Source organism: Medicago truncatula, chromosome 7, assembly GCF_003473485.1.
Source record: "Medicago truncatula cultivar Jemalong A17 chromosome 7, MtrunA17r5.0-ANR, whole genome shotgun sequence".
Taxonomy (NCBI): Eukaryota; Viridiplantae; Streptophyta; class Magnoliopsida; order Fabales; family Fabaceae; genus Medicago; species Medicago truncatula.
The window spans coordinates 53211828-53235945 of record NC_053048.1 but is presented as its reverse complement, the minus strand read 5'-3'; the positions used below and the strand labels follow the sequence as shown (position 1 = coordinate 53235945).

Sequence of the window (24118 nt, the reverse complement as noted above, 5' to 3'; positions counted from 1 at the left end):
TGGTGTTTTTCACACATCACTATACCTTTGGTAATCCTTTCCAATTTTAAATTGAGAGAGAGTTCGTGGAGCTTTCGTCACACTTGCCATGGGTTTCCATCCTATAGAAAGGAAGTAGAGTTCCATTGCTAAAGTAGCTATGAAAGATGTTAAAACAAATATGTAAAAAGTCCCCCTGGAGTTTTTTTTTTTAATCTCGGATTCAACCATAAACACATCCGATTCACGTCATTTTCCTCTTTACTTTTTGGATTTTTTTTTGTTGAAGTTTGATTGATTGTGAGGTTTTTGTGTTGAAGTTGATTGTGTGAATTTAAGAGTTTGAATGTGTTAAGTTGAAATGATGAAATTTTTTTAAAGAAAAAAAAATATTGGGTTTAGGGGTATGTATTGAATTGAGATTTCATACGATTTTAAAAGACTTGTGTATTCAATCAAGATTTTTATAGAATAAAAATAAATTTTGTGGTATTCAATCAAGACTTTTTTGTTAAGGGCAACAAAATTTAAATCCGGTGGTATTCAAATGAGATTTCGGCTAACTTGAAACATGTCTGTTGGTATTCAAAAGTATACGAATTTTAGTTGATTCTTGGCTTAATAGGTCGTTTGATCCCTTAAATAATTTACAGTTTTCATTTTGATCCCATAAGTAATAAAACTCATGTTCTGGTCATTTAATTGTGTCTCCGTCGGTCAAATAAATCCCGTCTGTCAAATAAATTCAGTTCTGTTAATTTTTGTCATCTTCATCTCCTTCCTTCATCTTCTTCTTCATCTTCATACCACCTTCATCATCAATTTTCATCAAATCCAGAAGAAGAAAACAAACTCAAACAACAACAACATCCAAATCACTCAACTTCAGATTTTTTCCTTATGAATTAAAGAATTCAGAAAGAGGCAAACAACATACCCAACATCAATAACAAAAACAATCAACAATCATTCCATCGACCATAAATCTGCACAATTCTTCACAAATCAATTACACAACAACATCATCATCATCATCGATAATTCTGCACAAATTAATGCACAACAACAACATCATCATTTTTTCCCAAATTAATACAATGGAAACATTAAAAAAAAAGATTAAAACCAATCTGCAAAATCAAACGAAAAATTGGGGAAAGAACTAAAGGGAGTTTCTGGATCTGAAGTTGAATTGGGGAATGAAGCTGAATCTGCTTAAATTATTTTATGGAAATTTTGTTGAATGAAGTCCATATGTATGTCTTTCTTTGTACCCATTCGTTTAGAATAGAAGGCCATGAACCACTTTTCAGGCGCGGCGGTGAATTGTCGGCGACCGGCGACCACATGGTGGCCAGAAAACATGAGAAAAGAAGGTGGTTTGGAATTTTCAACATCTCCAATCTGATCAATAAAATAGTGGGTTTTGTATAGGAAAGATAAAGGAATTCAATGGTGGTGTTAGAATTTTGAAAGAAGATAGAACGGATAAGAAACGATTGCTAAAAGTTGGTGGTGGTGGTGGTTTGGGGAAGAAGAAGAAGAAGAAGCGTGTTGTGTGTGTTGTTCCAGAAAGAAAGATGAAATGAAACAATGGGAGACAAAGTTAGATGTTTTTGGTTCACCGTAAGATACGGTAGACATGCATGATCTAACGGTACTCTTTTAATAAAAAAGGTCAAACAGTTTATATTAAAATAATTAATATGATCTATGGTGGACCACTCTTAAGGTTGGTTCACCATAGACATTTGGGGTTAAACTTAACAGGCTTGGATTTATTTGGCCGACGGAAACACAATTAAAGGATCAAAACATGAGTTTTATTACTTATGGGACCAAAATGAAAACTGAAAATTATTATGAGACCAAATGACCTCTTAAGCCTTGATTCTTTTATGGAGTGGATTTTGTGAGACTTTTTATCTAAAAATACACATAAAATGCTTATTCAACAATCATACATATATCCTTGAGATTTTTCGAAACTCCCATAGTTCTTGTTTTGTTCTTGTCTCAAACCAGACTCATACCCTTTTCTTATTATTATTCATAAGTCATTACTGTTTAAAACAACTTCTTGTTGCTTATCGAATGTTTTTTGCGTTGCATACTTTTCCCTCTCTTTTTATTATTAGCAGATTTGTTTTGCTGTTGTTGTTAGCAGATTTGTTTCCCTCATTGGTAATAATTAGTTTTTTTTTAGTAATGAGTTAATATTTTGCTGTTGTTGAATATTACACACTATTGTGCAAAAGTTTTTGTTATTATTTTCAGTATTATACTAGTTACAAACCCATGCTCCGCACGGGTTGAATAATGTATTTTTGTAAAAAAATTATTCTAAAGGAAAAATAATCAAATTAAGGGAGATAGTTGCATTTTTCTAAGAGATTGTTGTTGATAATTAATATGAGAATTAAGTAAGCATATTACACGAACATTAGAAATGTGCACCTTTTTAAAAATATTTACCAAAACATCAAATGAGCATATACTATAATCAATATTCGAGACAGTCAGATCTATTTATTTAGATACACCACTAATTATCTCAAATAATTAAAATAGACCCGTGTATATGCATTAGCGACATTGAAGAGATCTAAATACAATCTAATTTAACATAATAAAAAATCAGTCACCCCTTAACAAATAATTGCTACAATTTTGTTTTATTCTAATCTTCAATTATAGCACTTATTTTTTGAGGAACTTTAGACAAATGAGCAGTGTTAAAACTTTAACTTACATAACTGTGCACGATTATCGTGTATGAGATCTAGAACACACATATATAGTTGTGTTTGATCTCTTCCCCATCCATGTTATTTGTGTAGTAATTTCAAAATCAGAAAAGTTGAAAAAGATTGTTGATCTAGGAGTATGGATTGTGGACGTAGTGCTCCAACATTCTTTTGTTTCAAACATCATAAATTGAGTTGTTTCCTTCTTATTTTTATTAACTCGTTTATGGATGTGTAAGAACTATAATTCAAACCTTCATTTTAGTTATCTCAATGATATAGTGGTGTCCTTCATCTCAAAAAGACAATAACGTAGGAGTATGGACACTCACATTTTTAGAATTTTTCTTCCCTAAAACTCAATGCAATATTTTTATGAAGTCTCGACTTAAAATACTTTCAGAAGGTATGCAAATGAGCAGAACAGCTCCATATGTTTATGGTATTCAACATTTTATAAGCAAAGCTAGAAGATTCAGAAGACAAGACACTTCTGTTAATAGAAAATAGAAAAAGATACACTCACATTGCAGGCAAGCAAAGTTATTCACTGGTTATACAAGAGAAGTGGTAATGCTCCTAATCCTACTTGAACGCCTAACCGGAGTAACTATTTCCTCTCTGTCGCGTCACTGTAAAAACAATATGATGAAACACATTAGAAACAATTCTACATGTTAATAGTTAACAAAGATAAAATGATGATTCAATTAACAATCAACAATACTCACCTTTCGAATTTTCTCACACACTGTTAGGCTTCCATAGGATGATGAACTCAAGCCTCAAGGAGTAATAATTTTCCCACAAGTACCCCTATATCTGTTTGTTTTCTATATTTGGTCAAACCTATTGAACACTTGCTGCAATTGCTTAATTTATGCTATTCAACAATTCAAACAATTACGCACCATGGATGAAACTGAAGCTTATTGGACCAAACCCAAATATTATAAATTAGTAATAATGAATTGCTTTGTATCTATCTAGTACTAATAATCGTTCTTTCTGGAATGAAATTATTATGGATAATAAATTTAAAGTGGTTTGAGTATACACACGTGGTGTCCACGTGTGCATTAACTTGGTCCAAATTTGTTTGAGGGGCCAAAACTGCAAAAAAATCAATACTTAGGGGGTGGTTTTGTAGTTTATTTATTTAGGGGACCAAAATCGCAACTTCTTAAAATATAGAGGGGCAAAACTGCTATTAAGCCTAAAAAATAACATGGCATTATTTGAACACAATCACTTTCACTTACAAATTGAACACAAAAAGTTCATCTCCCTATAGTTAAACAAAATCATTTTAAACTTCCAAATTACCCTGCAATACAACCAACCACAATATTATTTATACCACTCAAATTCCAACAATAATCTAAAGTAGTCAACATAAAAAAAAATCCTTTCGAAAACAACCGCAAAATTCACAAATTGATATACTTGTAACTTCCTCATGACGGAGACAAACAAATTTTGAGGGTCGAGCAGAGAATAGAGCGGAAAGGATGATTTACCAAAATAAGCTAGTCATTGTAACCAAATCATTATCTGAAGACAAAAACATTAGCTTACCATAGACACTTACACACATTTTTGTAGCATAGACACTTCTAATCGAAAGTCTTCCGATGCTCCATTTTTCTATATCGAGATATTATATGAACTCTATCACCGTAAATCCGAGAAAGAAACCAAAATATAGAAATAAATCAAAATGTACACTAATAAGTAACATTGATAACTCATAAAGGAAATTACAACAAATCTTAAGTAACTCCTCTAACCTTTGCATCACAAATAATGAGCTTCATATGTTGATTCTCACTACTACCAGTCCCAATCCAAGAATCAAGTACTCCAAATCCTATTTTTCAAATGTCTGAATACTTTTCAAGATCCTTAATGTAGTCATAATCCTTTGACATTGAAAGTCATATATAGAAATACAACAATATGTCATTTAATTTTATTCCTTTTGTTCATTCTGATATTGAAAGAAGCTAACATATTTTTGTGTGATCAATTTTTGTATTATCAAATCAACCTGATCTCAAATGCGCAAATTTTTGTATCATCAACATTCTGGACCTCAATGATATGACCAAAACAAATTTACACCAATCAACTTTCATACGGCTCAATGATATAAAAAAGAATAAACCAATTATGAAAACTCTTACAGCTTTAGGAATACTCACAAAAGCTAAAATAATCCAGATGCATCAATTTTTTTCAACTATAGTACCAGAAGCTAAAATAACAATTGTGTCAAAATCTTACCATGAGCTAAAATTCAATCATCATTACCTCTATTATACTCCACATAACAAAGGAATATTTTTCTACAGCCATGCAACATAAAGATAAATGCTAATGTGTGTGTGCATATATTCGTGAGGTTGAAGAAACAGACATAAAGTATTACGTACTCTAAACGCTAATGTGTGTGTGTGTATATATTCGCGAGGTTGAAAAAAGGAAATAAAAATATTTGGTATCATTGAATGACAACGTGAATAAAAATATTTGTGAGTTTGTGATGATTAAACGATATTGAAATTAAAGATACAAGTTATAAAAAGATAATAAAATTCCTTTGAAAAAAAAGATAATCTCCCACAACGGTAGTGTAGAAGAAACTGAATTTGGGGGAAAAAAATTGGAAAATAATTAAAAATAGTTAAAAGTTATTAAAAATATAAAAATTAAAAAATAGTTTTCAAAAATTAGTTAGGGGCAAAAATGGAAATTCATAGGCCAATGGTGAATTAGTGAATTACCAAATTGCCTCTCCTAAGGGCAAAATGGTAAAATCAATGGACATTAACTTTTATATTTAGTATATAGATTATATTATATTTTTATTTTTATTTGAGTAACGGGTTACTATTTTAATTATTATTAGTCAATTCCATATTATAAGTTCATAATTTTTTTCATTCACTTCTGTCATTTTGAATATTATAAAGTCTATTGAAATCTTTGCAAATTTGTGTTATAAATCCATTAAAATCATGTGTTAAAATTCTGATTGTAAAAAGTCATTTGAAAAAAGTCTTTAAAATTCTATAAAATCAATATAATTTCATAAAGTCTTTTAAAATCTCCAATATTTTATTTGTCAAAACAATCTTTTAAAATCTCAATCCAATACACCCCCCTTATTTTGTTGAAGATGATGAATGTTGATGAAGATGAATAAAATTAAAATTAATTAGGTGTTGATGATGCACCGTTAGATCTTATGGACCTTCTATATTCAATGGTCTCCTTTTCAAGCAAATTAAAATTAATGAAATAGGACCAATTGATTGAGGAAAACAAAGATAAACGACCAAATTAAAACATTTAATAGTTAGGGGACCAATTTAAAAAAAGAATTAAATTAAGGGACCAGACAATGTATTAAACCCAATTTAAATGAATAATTATTGTTTATATTCTGTCAAATTGTAATATAATTTTTTTTTTAAATATGATAATCGTCCCTGTAATTTGGTCCAAATTTTATTTTCGTCTATGTTAAAAAAAAATTGAACTATATCCCTGTAAAAAAATTTGTTTGAAAAAGGTCCCTGACCCCACTATTCAGCTGATTTGGCCACGTCGCAGTTGCTGACTGTGCAACTTTTGCCACGTGGCGTCCCACATAATATTAAATTTTAAAAAAATTAAATTTTGAAAATTGTTTTTAAAATAAATTAAAAAATTATGAAAAAAAATTAAAAAATTAAAATAATTTTCTGATTTATTTTTTTGTATAATTTTCAAAATAAAACTAATTTTTTTATATATTACATATTCTTAAATTAAAATTTTCGTAAAAGAACAATAAATTAGAATTTTTTTTTAAATTATAATTTATTTTTGAAAATTTTTTAATATATAATTTTCAAATTAAAAAAAATCAATTTTTCGAAAATTAAATTTTCACATATTTTTTCAAAATTTTTAATTTTAACAGTTTTTATGTCAAAAAATTAAGTTTTCGAAAATTTTAATTTTCAAAGTTTTTTTTTCAGATTTTTTAAATTTACAAAAATAATTTTCAGATTTTTTTTTTTAAAATTTAATATTATGTTGCACGCCACGTGGCCAAAACCATGCAAAGTCAGACATGAAGTGGGGCCAGAGACCTTTTTCAAACAACTTTTTTTTTTTTTGCAGGGATGTAATTCAATTTTTTTTTAGAGGGACGATTATCATATTTTAGCTTTTTTTTTTGTCAAGCAGACTAGCGGCTGGAGAAATTCACCTTAAAGGTGAAATAGTGGGGTGTCCGGGGTTCAAACCCCGACCCCTGCATACATAATACATTATCCCTTATCAAGTAAGCTAAGTTCACGGGGACAAATTAGATGATATTTATTAACCGCATTTTATGTTTAGATGTACACCGAAAAATCATTCTTAATGACTTTCAAAATCGCAATTTTTTGTGTTTGGTAAATGGTTGACTTTTTTTTTTTGTTGAGAAAGTGGTTAAACAAACTAAACTACGTTAACCATGATATTTTTTTTTATTAGATAGCCTAATGACTAGAATTTCAAGGAGAATAAGTTGAGTGTCCGAAGTTCGAATCCAAATTTCTGCATATAACAATGCACGTTGACCATGATATTTAACCTGTATCAAAATATAATATTCAAAGCAAAATAAATAAAAGAAAAATAGTAAACAAATATATTTTATTTTTAGAATTAAACAAATATTAGTAGTAGATAAGAAAATACACATGTGGTGCCAAAAACCTGTGCCGTGTAGCTCAGCAAAAGAAACTCTATTCTACAGGCTGGAAATTCATTCATCCACTTTGAGTGTGGACGCTACGCGGTGGTTCTTGTTCATTTACGAAACGGCCATTTATTTTTCTCTCTCTAGCTATCCACCTTACACGTGTGCGTACCTGATCTTTAAACGTCCTCCAACCGAAACGCTGTCGTTTCAAAATATAGATGTTGACGTGTTCAAGAAGCTTCCAAAGTCATGCGCCGTTGAACTGCTCTTGATTTTTGTCTGCAAATTTTTATTTTTACTTTTGGTAGTAAGTTTCGATTGCAATTTCACGTGCAAAAGTTCTTCTCTTTGCACAAAAAGTTTTTTTGTTAAGATATTTGTACGATGTCATCGGTCGTTGTTTAACAATGATTAATTTATATTAAAAATTTATGAGCACAAAAGTTTGGATCTCTTTTTTTCAACTTAATTTTTCTCATATGCGTGAGCAAAAATCGAACTCTCAGCATATGTTTAAGAGGTTCAAGTCTCTTACAATCTGATTTATTCTATTGTTCGTAAATTCATTTTTCTTTTATTAAGGAAAAATAAAAGTTAAAGCAAGACTGCCATTTGATTTCGGGATGTGTGAGACGCTCTCATATTAATCTTTGAGAAATGCTAAAAACACTCTTCGTGTAACTTTCTTTAACACTCATTTTTCTTATTTATGTTAAACTCATGTAAGCCTCACCCACCACTTTATACAATGAGAGTGTCTCACACATTTGGGAACCAAAATGATAGCTTTGATTTAACTTACGAACAATGGATTGAATCAAGTATTATGAAATTAGATAAATGAGTGTTGGAGAGATTGTTAGAAAGAAAGTGGCTACAACAATCCTTTAATCTTTTAATATTTAAGAATTGCAATCATATATGAAGGATGGGTAATTCATTTAGTTAAACAAAAAGATTAAAACAAATTAAAGAGTTAGAAGTTTAGAGTTTAAATCATATAGAAAAACAATTACCATAACAATTGACATACTATTATTTATCATTTAAAAAAAATTGCAAACATATCTCACATGTCTCTTTTGTTAGAAATTTTATGGACTAAAGACATATTTGATGACTTTAAAACATATTTAAGAATCAAATTGATTAATAAAAAAGTCACTTGTAAACTTGTTTCTAATTTCGATACGTCTCACCATTTCATGGATCAAAATTACAATTCCAGAGAAATTTAAAGTAAATCATTTCAATTTTTGGTTAAATTTGTAATTTATTTAACATACATGACACATTCAAAAACAATCGTCCTGGCACATGTTATATGGTGTCATCTATTTGACATTTTTTTTTCTTTTTGAGAGAATCATCTATTTGACATGGTACTCGTAATTCTAAGGGGATGTTTGTTTCACCTCTGTAAATTAGATTCTTAGGAATCTAAGATGGGAATTATTTATTCTTATGTTTGGTATACATGCATACAAAAATATTCCAAGGAATAAAACATTTCCAGTAATTTTTTTTCAACCATGTTACTCTCTTTTTATTCCCAACATAAATGGATGGAAATGATGTATTCTCGGCAGTTGATACAAGTTGTTTTTCAAAAGTTCACATATACCCTTTAAATAACGGCAATGCAGACCCATCACTGCACGTCTCTACACAATTAATCTGCCACATTTTCTATTTCTAGCGGTTAAACACTTTTTTTTTTTAACAAGTTAATCAATTTTCGTCATTTACTTTTGAATGTAGGTGGTGCATTTATTTATTGAGTGAAGGTATTGGAACAATAAAACTCAATTTATTTTGATTGCATTAATAGAAGTAAGACATGGATAAATTGATGTATATGATAAACTAAAATTGTCTAACAAATTATTCTCTAGTCACATTTATAAAAAACTTTTTTTTTCTTTTTAAATTCATTAAATAATTAATGTATCTATGATATAAATATAATTCATATATACATAGATTATTTACCAAATTTAAAAAGAAAAAAATTACGTATAAATGTGATCGGATAGAGTAGTTTATATTGTCGCTACAATGACCAACAATAATTTAGAAAAATGAACACACATCTAGTCTAGTCTAGTCTATTTTACACAGCAAAGGTATTTTAATAATTACATCATTTCCTTATAAATGAATTCCTGGGTTTCAAATCAACAACCAAACACTTTTTCCAAACTTTCTTAGGAATAAAGTTTCCACTCTTATAATCCTGAAAAAGTTAATTCCGAGAATATTTTTTGATTCCATGAAACAAACGCTCCCTAAGCCTTATTGTTTGAATGAACAATGGCTCTCATTCACCATTAGTTACTACCTCCAAATACTTGAGAATTTGAAGCAGTCTTTTTTTTTCTTTCTTTTCCAATATTTCCAATTTTGAGTTGAGCAGCGTCTTTGCTTTATCCATTGAATGCTCTAAGGGCAATATGCAACCTCATAGTCGTGAATTTTAAATCTTGAAAGGTAATTTTATTGGTGGTTTTGACCACAATTTAGGAACTTCTACTACTCTTCATGTTGAACTTATGTTGCTATGCTTTCTTTTAGTTTATGGTTGGAATGTGATTCACATGATCACTGTTGAGGCGTTTGATAACTTTTCGTTGGAGCCTTGACAACTTCACAACAAGTGGTTAAATTATTTGAATCTCATCAATAGTTTTTTTTTTTTTTTTAGAGTTTCACACATTTTAAGAGAGAAAAATGACTACGTTTTAGAGTAACGATTTTGTTTGGTTTGAGTAACTTACTTAATTAAGCAAATATTTAGAGAAGTTAAGTAGTATAAGATACACATTTGAATTTTGATAAGGGAGAAAATATTAACTTAACAAAGAGAGTGATGACAACTTTTTTGGTAACAAAAATGTGCTTATTTTCTTTATTCGCACTACACTCTTTTAAGTTCTACCTTTGACCTTAGTTTTATTCTATGAAGTTCAAATACTTTAAAATGGAGACGTACCCGTATCAGATACTGATATTCCGCAGATATTCTCGGATACGTGCCCTACGAAATATCATAATTAATTATTTTAATTTAAAATATATATTTTATCAGATACTTATAAGATACTTCACAGAGACGTGTCCCAAAAAGAAAGAAAAAAAGATAAAAAAGTGAGAATGTGTTGTGAAAATTCAATGAAGATGTATATGATTTAATTTAAGATATGAATCACAATAATTGTTTTTCTATTAATCATATAAAAAATATGTTTTTGTTGGATGAAAGTAACGAGATAGATGAGATTCAATCTATCAATTTAACATCAAACAAACTTCGTTTTGAGATCTTTTATTGATAAATTTGTAATTTATAGGAAAATATAATATTATTTATACGAAAAAATAATAATATTATTTATATGAAAAAATTTATATTTTTTATTTTGATCACATGTATTATTTTTTGTGATTTTATGATTACATAGTATTGAAGAGGAATCAATGCTGATTTTTTCAAGTATTTTTAAATGCATAAAAATTCTAATATAATATTTTGTTAACGTATCTTAGTTGTATTGTATCCTAATTTTAAAAATTTCGTGTATCCGCATATCCATATCGTATCGTACCCGCACTCGTACCACGTGTCACAGCTTCATAGGTTTTATCTCTTTGGTTCTAATAATTTTTTGAACAAAAGTAGTTTGTTTGGTTGTTACTCTTTTTTATTTTGACAAGTGGCTGTTACTCTTTGTTAGGGGTGGGAATACGCCAGGTCAGACCAGGCTTTGATAGGCCTGAGTCTGACCTACGAAATAAATCACAAGCTTGAGCCTGGCCTATGGCCTATCATAGGCCATTTTTCTAGGCCTGACCTGACCTATTTAAAAGTCTAGACTGGCCTGAAAGCCTACTTACAAGCCTACTTCACATTAAAGCCATCAAATAGTTCATTTGGCCTACTAAATAGGTTGAATATGTTTTAAAGCCTACTTAAAAGCCTATTTTACTACAAGTAAATTTCAACTAGATTAAAGCCTACATAAAAGTCTATAACAACAAAGCATATTAAGGGACTAATAGATAGAGAAACAGATGTTTATATTTTTAATATAAAAAAATATTTTTTAATAAATAAGTATTAATAGGCCAGCCTATTAGGCTTAAGAGTCTTTTTTTAAAGCCTAAGCTTGACCTATTTAACTAAACAGGCTTTCTAAAAAGCCTAAGCCTAGACCTATCAACTAAACAGTCCAGGTCAGGCCAGGCCAAAACAGGTCAAATCGTAGGTCCCTGTAGGCCGGCCTGGCCTATTCCCAACCCTACTCTTTGTTATCTCCAATTTGGACTTGTCCCCCAAACTTTATTTCTCATACTTTTTTTTTTTATTTTAATAATACTCTTTAAGGTATTAGTTGCAACATTATTTTTTGCTTAAAAAATTTATTTATTTCTTGACAAAAAATATTAATTTTGTTATGAATAATATCAATGAATGTTTATTGTACCTCTTCACAAAAAAATGAATGTTTACTGTACTAAAAAAAAATATCAATGCATGTCTTGTCAAAAATATAAAAATAATCTAACGAAAGAAAAAAATAAAAACTCGCCGAATATCTATTTAATAATTGATCAAATTAGTTCTTTTATCTTTGTGAGCTAACTCAATTGATAGAGAAATATATAATAATATAAGGTCTGAAGTTCAAACCATAGCCACCACAAAAAATATATTAGTTTTTTCAAATCAAAAATTGATCAAATATTAGTCATTGACCCATATTATAAATCCACAATATTCTACTTTTTTTTTTTCTTTCTAAAGAGCCGAGTGACTAAAATTCACCAGGTGAATAAACAGGTTATCTAAGGTTTGAATCCCAACCCCTACATATAATAATACCAACTGAGCATATCTACCAACCAACTGACTTATGCTCACACGGAACATATTCTATTTTTTCTAAAAAAATATAAAAACTATTGTATACAGTTAAGGTAACGTCCTGAGCAGGGGGTGGTTTAGTAATAATTGGGAGCGTACCCTACACACAGGTCTCATCGTAGGATTGCGGACGCCATTTGAAGTTTCTCACAAACAAGGGAAGGGAATGAATGATGTGCTTCTTTCTCTCTCTCTTTCTCAATTTTGAAGCAAAACAAAATTCATAATTAAAATATTATTATTTAAATCAATTACCCCGAAACTGATTATAGAAACTGCCACAAAGAAATTTTCCTGCAATTTCGATCCTTTGTCCCTTCTCTACTCTCTCTCAGGTACCGATTCCTCTTTCTTTATAAGATTCTCTTCTTAATTTCAATTTCAATTTCAATTTTGATTCCCCTTTTTCGATTGATTGATGGGTCTTTGCTGGTTGAATTTATGACCCAATTAATTACGGAATCCTTCTAATTATTTGATTGATTGATTGATTGATGTTATTATATGCCAATTGCTGAATCAGATCTTTGATTAGTGATTAGTGATTATAAGAGAATATTGGATGGAAGACTAAGGATGATGAAATATTTGATTTTGTTTTGAAAAGTTTTGATTTTCTTGTTTGTTTTTGAATGGGTTTCTGATAAATTTAGGTTTTGGGTGTTGTTTGTGTGTGTGAGAACAGATGGTAAAGGGAAGAAAGGTTAGTAGCAAACGTGATTTGAGAAAGAGGGTTAGGTCAAAGGGCAGTGGTTCTGATGATTCCGATGAGGATTATGTGGTTTCGGATGATGCCGGGAATGTGTCTGATTGTCCAGAGGATGATTATTTTTCTTTGGATGGATGTGCGGCTGAGGATAGTTTTGACGGGTTTATAGAAGACGGGGATTCGGAAAAGGAGGTGATTCAACGGGTGACGAAATTTAATAGATCGAGGGCTAAAACTGGTGTAAGGCGTCAGCGGACTAATGTAAGTAAAGCCTCGAGGAAGAGACAGAGGGTTACTTATGCAGAACAACCAGAAGAAGAAGAAGAAGAACAAGATGAAGAAAAAGGAGAAGAAGAGGAAGAAGTAGAAGAAGAGGAGGAGGAGGAAGAAGAAGATGATGATGATTACAATGATGTTGATGAAGAGGAGGATGAGGAGGAAGAGGAAGAGGAAGAAGAAGTGGAAGTGGAAGTGGAAGAGGAAGAGGAAGAGGAAGAAAAAGACGAAGTGGAAGTGGAAGAGGTAGGTGAAAATGATGAGGATGATGAATTTAAACCTGAGGAAGAAGATTTCACAGATGAGGAGGAAGAAGAAACAAGGGGCAGAAAGAAGAAAAAGGATAATTCCATTTATGAAGACGAAGAATTTAAACCGGAGGACGAAGATTACACAGATGAGGAGGAAGAAGAAACAAGGCGCATTAAGAAGAAAAATAATGGCACGAAGATGGGCAAGAAGAAGGCTTTGAAGAAAAGGGTTTCTGCAACTTCTAGCAGAGGTCGAAAAAGGAGTGGTTCTGGAGTTTCAAAGAAGCCCAAGAGAAAGAGAAGACGAAAGAATGGAGGATCAACGAGGAAAGTACAGTGTGATGATGCAGATGATTTTTTGGATAATGTCCCAGCCATCAGAACAAATAGCAGAAAGAGATCAGTCCTGAAAAGGAGAAGGGTTATCCTTGAAGATGCCAATTCCGGCTCAGATTGTGAGTCTAGACCATCTGATTATGAGTTTACTATCTCTGAAGAAGAAAAAGAACAGGTGAGAGAAGCCGTGCAGTTGTGTGGAAATATAAGAAGGAACTTGAGGAGAGCTTCTCTTCGAATGGAAAATGAAGTGGTTGGACTATATGAAGATCTACATCAGCAATGGAAGCCTCCAGCACGGAAGGGTAAGGAAAAGATAGAGGAATCTCAAGGAAGAAAGGGTAAGGAAAAAGTAGAGGACTTGAAGAGTGAGGTGGGAAAACAGGTGTGTGGAATTTGTCTGTCTGAGGAAAATAAAAGAAGAGTAAGGGGAGTACTAAACAGTTGCACTCACTATTTTTGCTTTGCTTGCATTATGGAGTGGTCAAAGGTTGAATCTCGCTGCCCTTTGTGTAAGCAGAGATTCCAAACAATCAGTAAGCCTGCACGATCAACAACAGCGGAAGAGGCGGTGATACAAGTGCCCGAACGTGATCAGGTATTTGAATTTTACTTCTGGTAAAATTTTGACCATTTGCTTATGGGTTTGCAATTCAATTTGTTGATTCTTATGAAAATATTTTGATTTTACATGCAGGTTTATCAGCCAACTGAAGAAGAACTCAGGAGCTACATTGATCCATATGAATCCGTTATGTGTTCAGAGTGTCATCTAGGTGGAGACGATGGCCTCATGCTACTCTGTGATATATGTGATTCCCCTGCACACACTTATTGTGTTGGTTTGGGGAGAGAAGTACCTGAAGGTAATTGGTACTGTGATGGTTGTAGACCAGTTGCTTTGGCATCTTTAAACTCCCAAGCTCAAGAATCTGATTTAAGAGCGGCAACTCAAAGCCTGCCTTCCCGGCCATCACCTGTTCATATACGAGAAAGTATAGACCTGAACCTGATGTCTTCACCTCATACATCTTTTAGTCAAGGGTTCGGGCATCTTTCATCTTCTAGATTTTCTGGCAGAAGTACCGAAGGAGCTTCTCCGATGTCTGGAGGTGGGGCACCAACTTTATCAGAGAGACGATGGATACACCGTCAAGTTCAGCAGCTACAAATTCAGCAGCTACGTTCAATTGATAGAATGGCTTCTACAACTGGCAGAACTAACGGTGTTTCAGCTACCGGTACATTAAGTAACTTGAATAGCTCTGAAATTAATAGGGAACCAAGTTCTCAACATATAAGAACACAGGACGTAGGAACATCCTATCACACATTTTTTGAGGAGAGATTAGGCAACAACATCTCTCCATTTATGCAGAATGGAGACCCCTTCTCCATAAGAATGAGCAATTCAAGGGGCCCAGTGGTTCAGGATTCAACCATGTTTTCGAACGGGCCTGTGAATGCAGCTATATGGCCTGAAATTTTGGGGACATCGACCTTATCAGATTATGGACCAATCCACCCATGCAGCAGCAGATCAAACATTGTCACTGAGGTTGGTATACCCGCTACTGTCAAAGAAGAAGATAACTTGCACATTGTAAAGGAGCGATTGCAGTCAATGGTTAAAAGTCATCTGAAGAGATTGTCTCAAGATGCTGATTTGGGTAATTTCTTCTATCATTTATATATCATGGTTTGTCATCATTCATTACATCATAAGGCTTCGACCATTACTAGAAATCTGTAATGGCTTTTCCTATGATACTAGAAATCTGTAATGGCTTTTCCTATGAAAAGAATCTTCGTTGAGTGTTTTGCTTTGTGTTCATACTATTTGAATACAAATTCTTTAACATGTCTTTTATGTATTGATTCAGGTTATAGTACTTTCAAGGACATTGCAAGGAGTTCTACGCATACCATACTCGCTGCTTGTGGACTCGAGCACAATACGAGTGAGGTTTGTACTGTGCCTCCACCATCCGTCTGTCCCCACATTGAATTAATTGCTGGTGGACAAATGAGTATGATTAAAGGTTGCTGCTCCTCTTGTTTTGATTCTTTTGTAGGAGATGTGGTTAAAAGTATTTTGGACACAAGAATGTCTTCACAGTGGTTACGATTAGGACTTTAGGCAAAATATTCTTAAATGTGTCCAGAGAGGCACACCTTTTTTCTTAGGAACCAAGTTAGGGACAAGAATTTCTTTTTAACAGTAAGGACAAAAATTTCTTATTTACTTGTTTATGCATACATTGACATGATTTACTAACATTTCACAGACAGGTTGCCCTATGTGTTCATTCTTTACTTTGATTTGTTAAATTTGGCACTCTTACTCGTACAGAAGATCATTTGAACCTTACTCTGGTTGAAATGATTTACATATTATTAGAATTAAAAAGAATCTATTTAAATCCCCATATAGAACTGCCAGAAAGCGGTCCAGTAAAATAGTATAATTTGAGATAAGTTTTTATTCTATTTTCTTTATTTCGTTTTTAACTTATACATACGTATTGTATTTTAGTTGTCGGTCCCTGGAAGAAACAACTTCGTCGGTTGGTACATTTGTTGGAGAAACAAAGGGTATCATCCTCTGATAGATAAACCAACTTCAAGCAATTTTTCATAATGTTAAAAGTCCCTGTCAAGTGACAAATGGCTTCTTCAGCAATTGCTTGACTTTTTTTATTCGTTTTTCTTGGAGAAATGAAAATCCCAAATAATAGTCCAAGATATGAACAAGGGTAAATCATAATTTTCTAAGTCAACTGTGCGTCCCAAGATATTGAGCGCGTTTGTTTAATTTTTTTTTTAAGTAAAGTATTTTTTTTTTTTTTTATAAAAAATAAAAGTTGCTTTTCTCAATTTTGAATGTTTGTTTAGAATTTTCAAAACAAAAATATTTTTGACTGCAAAATTAAAAGCTATTAGAATTAAACTTTTTTTAAAATCTATTTTTTTTTAAATCAAGGAAGTAACAAATGAACAAATTGTATATAGTAAAGTAAAGCGATAACTGTCACCGTGAGCCAATTGGTATGGAAAATGAATAATATATGTAAGATCGGGGTTTAAACAACGGCCTCCAACAAACTGTTTTCATTTTTGTAAGTTAAATTCTTGTAGAGAACTCATGATTTCATACATCTTACGACTTTCTTTAAAATTAATAAAAGTCTCTTACGACGCTATCGATTAACAGAGTATCATATTTTGCTCGATATAATTCTCAAGAATAAACAAAAATGGTCCAATACGTAAAAATACAGCTCATACCTTACAAAAGTGAGGATTTAAATCTCACGTCTCTGTCATGATCTTGATAGATAGTTCATCTATAAGCACTTTTTAAACTGTGAGATGGTCATGATCAATGAGGGTAGTGCGTCTATGGGGCAGCCTTGGCTATCCCTTGAGATGGTTATAAAGTCAAGCTATGAACTGGCATCTCATAAACATATTCATATTTTTATAGATAATAATGATTAGCATATTTCTCAGCAAATTATTAATAGAATTTTTTTATCATATATAAATTTGCACATCATAAAAAATTAAAAAAATATTTTTTTTGAAAGAAAATAAAAATAAAAATTTGTGTATTTAATATTAAATATATATCTTTTTAATAAATAATTGTTTTTCAATAAAAAAAATCATTTTTAATTGTTTTAACATGTGCAATATATTTCACATGTTAGACAAACTCTTATTATTATGATATTTTTAGGTCAATCTTTATTTCCAATGTATAAAATAGACTAATCGTTAAAGGTCCTCGTGAATTTAGCTCAATTGGTAGGAACAATGCATAAAATATGCAAGGTTCGAGATTCAAACCAGCCACCACAAAAAAAAAAAAAAAAAAACTAATCTTCAAGGTTATATGCGGAAGAGATGAAGATAGAGACTCCTCAAAAAAGTGATTTTACATGATATTAATATTATTCGATGTGTGAAAAACAAGATATTATGCCGTTGGTTCATCAAACCATTATAAGATGACACAAACCAAATGAAGATATTTGCTTATAAAAAAACAAGTAAAGACATGCTATAAATTAAATTACGTTTATTTAAATCTTAGACTAAGATACGATTTATCAGCACGTGTCTTGCACAAAGCTGTTCGTCAAATGTAACATTCACCCTCATTAGCATAACTCAACACTCTCCCGAGGTTTATGGTGTCTTTTCAAATGAATATCACAAAATAATCCTAACACACACAATTGTAAATGTCATGTACAGTAGGAAAGTAACTTGCTCTATTTTCATTCAATATTCATGGTCTGAAATTAAAGGATAAAATGAAACATTTGAACTCGAAACTTCAGTCACATGCAACATAAATTACATTCATTCTCCACATCTTATTTCACAACGATCAAATACATTCACAACTTCACTAGGGCATACCATAGATTGTAGGGATCGCATGTGATTGAAGAAGCTCGTCACCACTGCAGCAACCAGCAGTCATCACAGATGAATTTCTTTTATAAAATGTCATCAAGGAAAGTGGACAGCAATAGTCCTTGAACAAACTCACATCTTTTTTCCTTTTCTTCCTTATCCTTGACTGACAAGGTAGGCGTCTCCACATTTCTGAACAAAAATAATATGTTAAAAACTAGAAGGTACAAGGAGACAGTTAAGAATGCATTGCTTGATGTATGCTGTCTTAAAACATGCCGTTAGCAAGGAACAACAACTCATTCTTTTGCAAGAAGGCACTTAGATTCATTGAAACAGCACAGATATGACATTGTTTTTAATGGCATAAAAAAATCATCTTTAAAACAAGCAGATAAAAGGTGCAATTGTTGAATGTCGGAAGCTATAAATAATTCCAAAATGCACTATGACAACATCATAAGGATGGAATTAGAGGTGCAAACTAAGTATTGTCATTTCCACCTCTCTGAAAAAAGACAATTAATCCAATGAATAAAGTGATCAACCCTCGTCCTTTCAAATTTCAAGCAGTAACTGAAAATTTTATGTATAAAATAAAAAGTAGATCAGACATGAGACAAGCAACATGCAGCAGACATGAGACCACATACCCACCTACACAAAAAAAAGCTAGTCATAGTGGGTGTGTGAGAGGGAACAGGATAGGGAGGAAGAAGACCATCTCAGGTAATTTCATCTGGCAAGTTGTACTGTTAAAAGTAGTAAAAGCACGGGTACGTTCCTCACTGTCCAACCTCATCTCTCATGAATTCCACGCACACACTCTTTCTCTCTTTCACATTTTCTTATTACTTTCTCTCTCTTGGACTGATGGAGAGGAACCAAGTGCTAAAAGCACGAATCAGATCCTCTGGAGTGCTGCGCACATCGCTAACACTGCAGAATCATTGGATCCAAGTCCAACACTGCACCTGAATCTAACCAATCTACAGAGGCTGTACAGTGTGCAGCGCCAAAGAAGGTTTCAGATCCGGAAAATCACTCCTTTTATTCCTCAATTTTGCCAATTGAGCTAGGACTTATGAGACACTATCCAACATGTTTTACCTGCTAAAATGTATGATATTCTTGGGTATTTATTTAGCTTTTCAAAACATTTGTATCAGACAACCTACCTCAGCATATATTACAAAAAGATTGATATGAAAACCTAGCTTTGGGGATGTAGGCAAAATGTTCATGTACTGCAAATACTTTTATATGATCAGGGACAGTGGTCATGTGATATTCTATACTGTCTTCATCTTTGGAGGGACAGAAACCATTGTAAGACACAATTTACAAACAAATCTCCAAAAAAAATTATAAGTGATCACAGTGACCATTGCATTAGTGGTAAGGAGAATTCTACTGTGCAATAGTTAAATAGGTTACGTATGGTGCACAACATTTATTTTCGGTTGGATCAATCAATCTCACTAAATGTATTGTAAGCCTTACACACTAAATTTCCCCTCCCTCTGCCTCCTGTTACAGTACCCACCACCACAAGACGGAACCAACACTGGGAATCTAAAACTCCTGCTGCTGCCTTTGTTGCCGCAACATGGACACATCGAAGTGAGCAAAATGGGCAAGTAAGAGCAATGGAACCCTAAGTTAGGAACTCCAATCACGCCTCTCATGCTCAGCCTCACACCCACAGTGAGTCACCTTCCCGCTCAAACACAGTCACCTCCACTCACATCTCTGCTCTCAACCTCCATTGGTGTCATCTATCATAATTCCAGGTTGGTTTTTGTTGATAATCATGTTCTATGTTCACTTCCATTTGATGATAATCATGTTATTGTTGATTTTGATTTCGTTCCTATTCATGTTTCGTTTCTAGGATGGAAAGAAGTCAATTCGTATTTTGTTTCTTGTTTCCGTTGTGTCGCCAAAGGATGTGCTTTTGATGTAGAGTTTCCCTTTAATTCCCTTTCCTTCAACATTTTTAAAATAGTGGAAAGTAGTGGGAGAAAGACGTGTAGATGGTGTATCATCAAATGAGATGGTACTTACAGATCCAGTGGTGAAAACAACTTATGCAAGATGCAATAACTATATTACTTGTGCACCATAGAATTAGCCTAGTTGTAAAGGTATAAAACCATTAGGCCCCAGACCTACGTTAGTGTTCTTATAATCTCAACAAAACACAAGCCATGCTACATAAAATTTGCATTATTTGATTTTGAACAAGAACAATGCCATTTCTTCAATGTCAAACATGAGTCCAAATTATCAAAAGCAATATTGCATGAAAAGCAGCAGAAGAGTGTGACATCACCACCACATTCAGGAATACTAGCAAAAATAAGCATATTTTCTTGAAGAGGTAATGGACTAGTGGAGATTTTTTTTCATTAAAAAAAGAAAATTGACAAATGAAATAGACAAAAAAGAAAATTGTAGACATACTTTTTTGATAGAGTCTCGTCTGAGCTTTTTCTGGATTGCCTTGTCCCGGTAAGAAAGTTAGGTTGACACTGAGAACTAGAAAATTCATCAGCTACGGGCAATATAAATGACGATAACAATGGATCAGGTGCTACATTTGACGATGACACTATACGTGAAGACCCGCCCAAAAGGGATTGCAAATTTCCTTCTCGCAGCTCCTTCCTCAATAAAGACAACGTTGAATAAGATCCACCTTTCCTTGATTTCCTCTTTCGCTGCATGTATTCACTAGTTAAGGAATTCAATTTATTGTATACAACGTACCACTACCACCCTGATGTCAGTATAGACATAATAATGAAATAACAAGATAATTCTACGATATAATTAAACTGGAAACACACTCTCCAATGCTAGGGGGATGGCAATTGGACCCAGACCCAATGGATACCCGCAAAAAATACCCACAATGGGTAGGGTAAAACCCCGCTTTTATGGGTCTGGGCACGGGTACGGGTAATACCCACAAAATTAAATGGGTATGGGCACGGGTAAGGGTACTATACTGCCCAGACCCGCATACCCGCATATACATATTTATATAATATCATAAATTATTTATTTATTTTTTATGTATAATTAATTAATTTATTTAGCTATTTAAGCCTAAACCTAAACTTAAACCAAACAACTACTTAATACAATAACAACTCCATCATGCCGGTGTATAATTTTTTAGGAATATTTCGGATGTTTTCTATTTGACTAAATACCACGGTTCATATTATTTTATGAGTTAATTTTAAAAAATTGGGATCGTAGTTTTATTTCATTTGTGATGTTTTTTTTGTTTTTCCATAGTTAAAGTGCGGGTAATGGGTGCGGGTATGGGTACTTAAGTACCCATAGGGTATGGGGAAGGGGACTAAAGTTGTTGCCCACGAGGGTACGGGCACGGGTACGGATATTTTTTATAAATGCGGGTATGGGGACGGGCATTGTAGTACCCTACCCATTGGGTACCCATTGCCATCCCTAAGGGTCACTCACACCAACAAAGTGCGTTAGAGTGTGTGTGACCGTAGCATTCCTCTAGACATAACAATGAAATAACAAGATAACTCTACGATATAATTAAACCAGAAACAACTTCTAATGTCAGTGGTATGGTGTAATTGGTTACAAAACTTTAATCTTTCTTTGCATACATAATCATGTACATTTGAAAAGTACAACAACAGAGGGTAGAATATATAAGATTAAAAAACACATTAGTGGTGCATTTGACTAGATTTTACACAGATATCCTTAAACCAGCAATCCATTTACATTTAGAAAACATTATACTTGGTCAGGATTAACATGAAATTTGAAAGACAGAGAGTATACAAGAGTCACTTGATTAACCTTAACAAAAGCATACAAAAGAGCGTGTAAGGGTTGGGTTAAAGATAATAGATTTGATTTTATGCTACATATCTCAAAATGCTAAAATAAGGAACCAGGATTAACTTGAAAGACCAGATAGTATACAAGACCATGTAAGAGTTGGCAGAAACAAATATTAACTAAAAGAGAAAAGGATATCTTAAGTATGCTTCCATGTTGTAGGGCAATGTGTGCAACCATATCAAGCCCCATCCTCGATGAACAAACGGGACAAACCTGAACAGAAGGATATCAAAGATTAGGTAGAATTCAACTTTCTCTAGTATTGAATACCGGGGGGGATTCAAACTGGCTCTCCTAATAAAGCGGGAAAAGAATAAAAACATTTATAATTTTGCTGATGTAGAACAGTAACCAAGAGTACTCCTTTTAGGGTAGGTACTCTGATTCTATCAACAAATAAACCTAGAAAACTTCTGTGACTTAGTTTTAGACCCTCTCTACAGAAATTTAAATACGAATAATTAACTACGCAAAAGTCTAAAAGATGTTTAACCAACAGTCAAGTTATAAACCTTAAATAGCCAAACATCCTGATCAGATAACGTATTCTAATCTAGCATAACATAATCGAAAATAAGATAAGTTCCCTACATAACAAATAGTCCCAACTAAAAAGAAAAACACATAGTTTTAAAATTAATAAAATGTTAAACAAACTACATCACTCAGAAGTCCTCTTGGAGATACATAAACTGTTAAACACTAACACATACACCTACATTGGACATGACACTGATAATAAGTTGAGAAAATAAATTAATTGAATATAATCACATGTGTCGGTGTCGGAAACAACCACATGTCCAACACTAGACATGCCTTAAGTCAGAAGCCTCAGTGCTACAAAGCTCTCAATCAAGGGTCTACACCAGACGCCGAGGACAAAGTGACAAACTAACTAACGAGCAGTTTTAATTTGAAGGGCAACCAAGCAAGCCCTAATTTAACAATATATATCTAGATAACCAACAAAAAAAAAACCAGGAATTTAGTGATTGCATACATACCCCATTTTTGGCTTCAAGTGGATGGTCTTGATCAATGTGGCAGCACAATCCAACAATATCAAAATATTCAGAACAAAAAGGGCATAAAAACTCCTCCTTCAAATCATCATTATTATTATCATCAACAACAATAACATCATTTTCATCAAAAGTACCAGCCATAAACATATCTGATCGGGATTGAAGAGCGGATAGATAGGATTTGGAGGAAGTAACGGAGGAATAGGAGGAAAGAGGAGTGTTCCAATGAGAAGAAGATGAATCAGAGTCCATAATTGTTGTTGATGATGAAATTGGAAAAAGGGTTATTTGATCTCAATCTGAAATCAACCGCAGTGAATGAATAGTGAAGATTGATTGATGTATATAATGATACTGTTGTTGAGACAGTGTTGTGTTCGATGGAAGAATGAATGAGGTGCTGCTTTGTTGTGTTTATTCTTCTTCCTAACTAATTTCTCAGACACAGCGACCCAAAAAACCACGTTCATCTCTTTTCTCCTTTTTTATAGCCTACAATTATTATTTTTTATTTCAAACAAATAATTCTTTCAAGATTTAAAAACTTATTTTTTTTAACACTCGTCCCTTAATAGCGTACAATTATAGGGTCGTATTAATTAGTGTCTTCGGAACACTAGTTAAGGAATTAAAAATATAATTTTTTCATTAAAAAACAACAACTTTTCATCACTTCTCAAAGCAAAGTTTCTATATTAATTTTTCTTAATTAGTGTTCTGGAGGCATTAGTTAACATTTCTCATACTTATTTAGTCACAAACATAAACAATTTTTTTTTTAAGGAAAACATAAATA

General features: G+C 32.5%; 2 protein-coding genes across 2 annotated transcripts; one reads left to right on the top strand and one right to left on the bottom strand.

Annotated features, from left to right (window-relative positions):
• Positions 1–12465: 12465 nt before the first annotated feature.
• Positions 12466–16267, top strand: LOC11431298 (bromodomain adjacent to zinc finger domain protein 1A). Its single transcript, XM_003626133.4, has 4 exons — positions 12466–12729; positions 13080–14564; positions 14664–15636; positions 15850–16267. Exons 2-4 carry the CDS (start codon positions 13080–13082, stop codon positions 16104–16106), a joined length of 2715 nt encoding a protein of 904 aa, XP_003626181.2. The 5' UTR covers positions 12466–12729; the 3' UTR covers positions 16107–16267.
• A 1931-nt stretch (positions 16268–18198) lies between these two features.
• LOC25499662 (protein DEHYDRATION-INDUCED 19 homolog 3) lies at positions 18199–23808 on the bottom strand. The gene is made up of 4 exons (XM_013595014.3): positions 23302–23808; positions 22430–22507; positions 20861–21123; positions 18199–18586 (listed from the first exon to the last, which is right to left on the bottom strand). Exons 1-4 carry the CDS (start codon positions 23572–23574, stop codon positions 18478–18480), a joined length of 723 nt encoding a protein of 240 aa, XP_013450468.2. The 5' UTR covers positions 23575–23808; the 3' UTR covers positions 18199–18477.
• Positions 23809–24118: the final 310 nt, after the last annotated feature.